The following is a 7,721-nucleotide window of genomic DNA, read 5'->3' on the forward strand; positions in this document are numbered from 1 at the left end:
TCATGATTAAACTTTACCAAAAGAAACCCTACCCCCCCTTAAGCTTTGATTACTTCCATCCCTAATGTTTTTATGGATGCATGAAAGTATTAGGATGTATGTATATCAAAATAGTTAACCAAAACCCCCCTTTTCTTGTCATATCTGGTAGTGACAGAGGTTATCAATGTTCAGGTTTACTGTTTGACTAAATTATTGTAATTTTTGTAAATAAGGTATATACTCATGAAATTGTGGCTGGTCTAAAACATTTGTATATACATTAAAAAGCTCAAATTAACATAATCAGGTATGTTTTGTGCTTGTGGGGAGGAAAAAAACCCCACCTCTACCTTCTTGCTTGAAATCCAGTTCAGAGCAACTGCTCTGTAATTGGTGGGTAAGCAACAATGAACGGTGTGTGTGGTAAATGGAAGCTTGTCTACAGAGTCTTACATGTGTGACTATCAACTTTCTCAGTCGCTCTGGTGCAGTTTGGTGGGATCTGTGTGGTATAGACAAAGGCAGTCAAAAATTACTTGCTCTAGAGACAAATCCTTGTGTTTTTTTAGAGCTTGTATTGCTTCAAGAGCAAACAAGCCACATGAAGGAGCCAGTTCCCATGGCTGCAAGCAGACTGTAAGAACAGTAAGGGCTTAATTTACAGAAACTCTGCAAAGTGAAAAGCTTAAGAGAGAAGCCTTTCAAACCATGTGAAACATAAGATGCTAACTTCTATCTGAAACTCAAAACATAGAAGCCAGACAGGTGTGTATTTGTGTATCTACTGTAGGCCCAAAGCCATTCACATTACCAGCAGCTGTACCAAGATGTAAGCTTATATTGAAACTGCTAGGGGTTTGTTTTTATTGCTTGTTGATGACAGCCAAAGATTCTGTGGATGAAACGAAAGGGTCTTTAAATCATTTTCTGTATGATGAGCCCAGGACTGCTGAGTTCAGTTGCTGCTCACAAGCTGTGACTGGACCATGACATTGAAATCATCCATCTGCTCCTGTGACACAGCCCATGTGCCTCGACCAGGGTCTGTATTGCCTTTTTCAAGGGGTCACTGATGCTGTGTAGTAACAGGTTGGCACTCTGGGTATTTTTTTCCCAAATTAAGACGTTTGGAAGCAACATCTTCCTGACCCCCACAGCCGAGCGAGTCGGCAAACACAGCACCTGACAGAACTTTCACTCCAACTATTCAGCTACTTCAACCCTGGGGTTAAGCAGCCTTCTAGTCCCTAAATTATATCAAGTTGGTGAATGGGGGGAAAAGATCTGTACTGGAGAAGGTATGAAAGGAGAAGAGCTGAGAGGCTGAGGGGAGAGATATGTGAAGAAAATCACCCTCAGGGGTGTATCCAAAGGGCTGTGAAAAAAAAGCCACCAAAGACTCGTGTGGGGTCTAAAAACGGTTCTCAGAAAGAGAAGGCTTGGCAAATAGCACTGTAAAAAACACAGTGGTTTGGGAAGCAGCCTGCAAACCGGCGGCGGGAGCCGGCTGTCGAAAGCTGTGTTTGCGCATTCACGCCGCGGCCCTGCGCCTCCACCCGCAGCCACACACACCCTGCGCGGCGGAGGCCCGGCCCCGAGCGCCGCCCGTCGCCATGGCGACACCGCCCCCGCCCCGCGCCTGACGCCGCCCCTGAGGCGGCCGCTCATGTGGTGCAGAAGGGGCGAGGCCGGCGGCCGCTCATGTGGTGCAGAAGGGGCGAGGCCGGCGGCCGCTCATGTGGTACAGGAGGGGCGAGGCCGGCGGCCGCTCATGTGGTACAGGAGGGGCGAGGCCGGCGGCCGCCAGGCGGAAGTCGCCGGTCGCCACCTCAGCTGGGCGTCGCTGGGAGCTGCGGTCATGGCGGGCGTCAAAGGTACCGAGCGCTGCCCGCCCGCTGCCCGCCGCCCCGGGGGCGCGCTGACGCTCCCTGCCATGGCCCCGTGGGGGGGCGGGGAGGGGTGAGGGGCGAGGCGGCCGCTGCCTCACCGCCCGCCGCCTCACCGCCCGCCTTGTGCCGTTGCAGCTCTCGTGGCCCTCTCCTTCAGCGGAGCCATCGGGCTGACGTTCCTCATGCTGGGCTGCGCCCTGGAGTACTACGGGTGAGCGGGCCCGCTTCGCTTCCCTTCCGTAGTGGCTGCTCAAGCGAGGCGTACGCCCCGCTGAGCTGGGCTCGTTTGGCTCCGGCCGCTCCCCCGCAGCCGCCCTTGACACGCGGTTTGCCGTGGTTAAATGCCGCCTCCTTAGCCGGCGCTTGCCGCTGAACGACCACTGAAACCAGCTCCCGCTTGTTCTCAGGAAGTGCGGGGCCATCTTGCCAAGCAGCCGTTTGTAACCTCGCACGATGCTTTCCCCGACTGCCCCGTTTCCCTGAGCAACCCCTCGCCCGCAGTACTCCCACTGGCAAGCCCAGGGGAGGCTAATGGGGTTGCTCCCGCCGAGGTGAAGGTGCGAGGGTGAGCCTTCACAGGCAGCTCCAGGATCCCTCCAGCCTGGGGAAGCTCTTGGTTCCCGTCCCGCTTGTGAGCGTTTCCTGTTCCCTGTATGGTGACTGTGGCTTTGGGAGGCGGTTCTGAATCAGCAAAGGTGATGCAAATGTGATGCTTGGTTGTGAGAGAGCATGGATCCTCGAGCAGAGGAGCAGTGAGTGGCAGCTGTGAGAGGTGGAGGCAGGACTGGCCCTTTGATGGCTTGTGGTTAAGTCACATTACCCACTTTTCAAACCAGAAAGCAGCATTACAGCTATTGCACTTACTAAACAAAAGATGCTTTTCAACTGAAGTGTCCATTTAAACTGATTTTGTATTTCCCTTTTCCCCCCTCCTCCTTCCCCAGTGTGTACTGGCCTCTCTTTGTCTTGATATTCTACTTCATCTGCCCCATTCCCCACTTCATTGCAAAAAGAGTCAGTGATGACAGCGATGCAGCCAGCAGTGCCTGCAGGGAGTTGGCGTATTTCTTCACAACTGGGATCGTTGTGTCTGCCTTTGGGTTCCCAATAATCCTTGCACGGGTTGAAGCGGTGAGTTCTCTTTTTGCTCCTTGTGAAGCACCAGTTTCTGGGGATAAACTGTAAGTGCAGCGTTGCTGTTTATCAGTTCTGCCTTTGATTTCATCACTCTGATTTTTCTGGATGTGATGAAGATAATCACTCTGCTGAAATGTTCTCTGGCAGTGGTGCTTTTTGACCTGAACAGAGGACTTGCATGACTGAAAAGTTTTTAGCTGGTTGTTTTCCCACATTTCTTTTGCTCCAGTAAAATATGTTACCTTCTCCTCCATCTCATGCCTGTCTCGTCAACTTTTGTACTGCTTCTTGCTCCACTCTCCTTATTTTTATCTCAGAATGTCTGCTTTCTCCATTTAGGATGCTGAAAACTTGATGACTGGAGTGCATTGGCAGTTAAAGATAAAAGGCTAAACTTCCAGAAGTGCCCTTCTGGTTTGCAGAGCATTTCCCAGGCTCATGCTTTGTCCCCTCAAAGTCTGAGGAAGTCCTGCTAGCTCCTTTTCTCTTTGCTTTCTGAACTACTCTTCAGTGGTGAGATCCGTGTCGTGTTTGTTTGCAAGGCAAAGAACTCTTTCATCCAGCCTCCAGAACTACCCAGTGACGTTTTTATGTGTTGCGTTATTGTTCTCCTTCATTCTTTCAGTTTTGCTTGAAACTCACAGGCTGAGTTTTAATTTATTTGGTTGCCCTGACGCTTCACTTTCAAGTCGTGGACTTGAGGCAGACCCAGAAGTGACCAGGAGGGGGAACTCTAGTTCACAGCGATCTCTTTTTGAAACAGTCGGAGCCGCTCGTTAGTGTAAACTTAGGCAGATGGTTAAAGAAAGCGAGCTAAGATCACCTGCTGTTCTCTGTGCTTGTTACTGGCGTTTCATTTCGAAGGCTGTCTTTTATTTTGTCGCACAGCAATTAAAGGAGGTACTTTCACCAGTTACATTTTTTTCCTATGGCTTCATATGTTTTAGTGACTCGTGTGGCAAGGTAATTATTTAGCTCTAAACCATTTAGCCTGCCTTAATATCAACGGTTGCTAATTGAATAATTAGTCACAGAAATGGCAATGATTTAATGGTTGTTGGTTTATTTATGCTTTTAGCACCTTTCTGTTGTTTACTTAATGCATATTAATAACTGTCCTGAACCCATCTCATGAGCACCGATTTGACTGTTTCATTTCCTTGTATTTCAGATCAAATGGGGAGCCTGTGGTCTGGTGCTGGCTGGCAATGCAGTCATTTTCCTTACTATTTTAGGCTTTTTTCTTGTGTTTGGTAGAGGAGATGACTTTAGCTGGGAGCAGTGGTAGGACATCGCTCTGACACTGGTAACCCTCGACAGCACACTGCACCGTCCGTATCCTCTGCCTGTGTAGATGTGTATATGTTGTAACACGTGTGTGTGTGTGCAGGCTGAAGTGGATGCATCTGCATGTAGCTTTACATTACCTGGTCATCACATGCTTTATTAAAATGCATTTCAGCCAAAGGGAAAAGGCCCTTGTGACAACTGTCCCCATGTGTTTGATAAAAGCTGCAGTTGCTGCTGCAAACCCAAAGAAGTTTACAAAGCATAAGCTGTTTTACTCTTTTTCTTTCACTCTGTATGCATTAAGTTTTGGTTTAGTCACAGTAGGGTCATTGATACACATGTTATTGTTCACCTCTTGGGGTTATTTAACCATGTAATCAAAATAGGCCCATAGAAAGATTATCCTACTTAGTATTGCTCAACTTGATCGAGCTCTCTGCTTAGATGAATGAGTACTTGCTTTTCATCTGAATTGCAGTGGTTTTTTTCTTGATAACATCAATCCATGCATAGGTTATGCCAACTCTTTTTTTACCTAATGAAAGAGAAAGAAAACAACCCTGCTTAAAAATCCATCCTTCCACTCAGAGGGTTCATTTTTAAATTTCCCTCCAAAGATACTCAGGCTTTGTCCCTATCCCTAGAATCATAGGGGTTGGAAGGGACCTTTAGAGATCATCTAGTCCAGCCCTCAACTTAACAACTGTGATCTGGTTTGGAGTAATCTATTTGAGTGCCTCTTTAATGCTCAGAGCTGACATTTCTTCTTTTGTGAACCTTCATAAGAGAGGTAACTACCTTCAGGACACAATCACCATGTGGAAAGCAATTCAGTATTCTTGTGTGCAATGCCACAGTTGTAAAGAAGTGAGTGTTCTGGGTAGAACTTATCTCCTGCTTTCTCACTGCTTTTAAAACATACTTATTCAACTACTAACTTCTGGTGTCTGTAAGAACAGATTGTCATGTTAAAACACTATATTTTTGAATAGCATTATCCTAGTAAACATTCACACACTTCCAAAAGTTACCTTTATTACTGCTTTGACTTGTTGAATCCTGCAAATTGTGGTGTGGAGTCATGGAGCTTTGTAAAACCACATTCTGATACAACTTGAGAACACATTTCAGTGATCTGCAAAGGGGTAAAGGAAGAGGCACCTTAGTTTATCGTTTTGTAGAACAGTGGACATAAAGAGGTTTCTGCTCTGAAGTAAGAAGCTGAATTCCTGCATAGGGTGTTCTTTCCTCTTACAAGTTCTTCAGACTAGCAGATTCCAAATGAGTGTTTGAGAGTTGTGTATGTTAGCTCACAGCTGTCACCGTGTGTAGCTGTGAGGGACAATGTGCAGGGAGGTAATAGAATCCACCCTACAAGATGTGGCAGCTTCACCAACGCAGTGCTTTTTTGCCTCATAAGTTGTATGGAACTACTTGTGCTGCCCTCCAAAACTCCCTCAGTACTTCTGTACTGCAAAATGGTGTCCTGTGGGTTGCTGTGCAGAGCAAAGGTTCAAAAACTAATGTTCCATGGGCCCTCTGATACAGGGTCTTTTGTTCATGCTCAGTGCCCTAGAGGAAGGGTACAGAAGTCACTCAGTGGTCCAAGTAATATCACTTAAGGAGGAAGTAAACACCATGTTTCAGGAAGGTTAATACTTATCTTAAATCTAAACTCCAGAGGTGTGTCAGGTGAGCACTTCAGTGCTGAGGAATGCTGGCTGTGTTTTATACTGAAGTGCATCTAGGCTGTCATTCCTGTAAAAGAAGAATTAACATGAAAGGACAGTTGTTTTCTGGACATGAATGCTTCACCAGAGGCCTAGCAGGAGTATACTTGGGCATAAACAAGGTCTCTTACAATATCTTCTTCCTGGACTTCAGGGGAAATCTCTGAGACCCTCCTGATTTGTAAAGTACTACTGGGGAAATTATTTACTGTAATTAAGAGCCAAGTTGTTTGGAGTAAACATGTATAAGTCCTGCTTTGATATTGGAAGAAGTTGCATTTTTGTCCTTTACAACAGCCTTTTTCAGTCAAATTAGGGAGGCAAAGCAGCAGCAATAACACACAAGTTAAGTGCCTGATCCTGTCAGTGCCTGATGTACTTGCCCACAGCTTGGTCTAATCCCTGTTGAAATATTTGTGTACTTGCAGGGTTAGGTTCTTGAGTATTTTTACTCCTTAGTATGTACCAAAGGCTGCAACAGAAGTCTACAGAGCTCATCAATTGCTGATGAAACTTTACTCTCAAGAACAGCTGAGATTTGTGTTTTCCTCAAGTCAGAGAATCATTGGTTGCAGAATGTGTTGTAGATCTGTTAGTAAACGTCATGCTTGGGGCAGGCTGGGATACAGCAGTAAGCACAGGACAATCTCAGATGAAAAGGAGGACTGGGAAGTGCAGTTTGGGAGAGAGGTTGCTTCTTTGACAAACTCTTCTGCTGTACTGTGTCTGCTTTGGTGTTCCTGTGGTTGGTGGGTACCTCACAAAAAGGCAGGTAACTGTTCAATAGAGAAAGGCAATGCTTGCTTTTCCCCCACTTCTCTTGAAGCAGCCACATGCACTAATCCCTGATGTGAACCTTGTGCAGTTTCCACCATGGACTTTTCTTTGTAACAGTTGTGTTTAGCAGTGTTTCAATGATGGAAATCTTCCTTGACCTCTTTAAAGGACATTTGCTTGAATAAGTCTTCGCTGGCAAAGATGGTTAAAGGAAAAGAATTCAGTGCTTGCTTTTTCCTTATCAAGAGTTTTCACTCAGTTCCCACAAACCTGGTGCTTTGATGGCCAGTACAGGGCATACTGTCACTCTCTACCAGTAGCCATTTACTGTGGTTTCTCTGAACTTGCTTTCCTAGATGGAAGTGCATACTATGTACCCAAAGTGCCTTGATTTCCTCTGCTGATGTGAGGAGTGCATACACACAGCAATATCACTGTGTTTCAGAGGTGGCTGAAAATCTGTTCCTGCCTTTTGTAAAGCTTCCTTGTCAACTAACCATGTGTTGTGTGCCTGGGAAAGTGCAGCTTTTGTAACTTTTGTAAACACTACTTTTGTTTTCTGTGATGGCCAGGTTCTTGAGATGATGGAGCATTAAACATGGACATTAAAGCATATTCTGCTCTTCTTTTTGAATTGTCTAATAAACATCTGATGCTTAAGTGTTTGTCTTGTCTTAAATCTCAAGAGGTGCCAACTGCCCCTGATGTGAAAGAGAGAAAACATCCAGTGGTGCTTTCATAGTGGTGTAAATGCCATAACAGATGCATTTAGAAGGGTTGCAAGAGGTGGAGTTACTGTTGTGACGTGCATTAGAGTGTATTGTAGAGGCTGTGTTCAAATATACAGGTAAGTTCTCATCACTTGCCTCTCATGTACATGGTAAGCCTGTGGGCTTTTTAAAGGCATTCAAAAGAA

General features: G+C 46.0%; 1 protein-coding gene across 3 annotated transcripts; it reads left to right on the forward strand.

The window, feature by feature from the left end:
• The first annotated feature begins 1,704 nt into the window (after window positions 1–1,704).
• Window positions 1,705–7,465, forward strand: LEPROT (leptin receptor overlapping transcript). Of its 3 annotated transcripts, none has more exons than XM_062004051.1 (5): window positions 1,705–1,856; window positions 2,007–2,082; window positions 2,816–3,002; window positions 4,180–4,343; window positions 7,065–7,465. In XM_062004051.1, the coding sequence occupies exons 1-4, from the start codon at window positions 1,754–1,756 to the stop codon at window positions 4,294–4,296; spliced, it is 483 nt and encodes a 160-aa protein (XP_061860035.1). In that variant the 5' UTR covers window positions 1,705–1,753; the 3' UTR covers window positions 4,297–4,343; window positions 7,065–7,465. The 3 variants fall into 3 exon arrangements, with proteins under 3 accessions (XP_061860035.1, XP_061860034.1, XP_061860033.1); XM_062004050.1 differs by having other exon boundaries at window positions 1,706–1,856; window positions 6,974–7,465; XM_062004049.1 differs by having other exon boundaries at window positions 1,707–1,856; window positions 4,180–7,465.
• The last annotated feature ends 256 nt before the right edge of the window (window positions 7,466–7,721 follow it).

The sequence above is a fragment of the Colius striatus genome, chromosome 10, assembly GCF_028858725.1.
Source record: "Colius striatus isolate bColStr4 chromosome 10, bColStr4.1.hap1, whole genome shotgun sequence".
Classification (NCBI taxonomy): domain Eukaryota; kingdom Metazoa; phylum Chordata; class Aves; order Coliiformes; family Coliidae; genus Colius; species Colius striatus.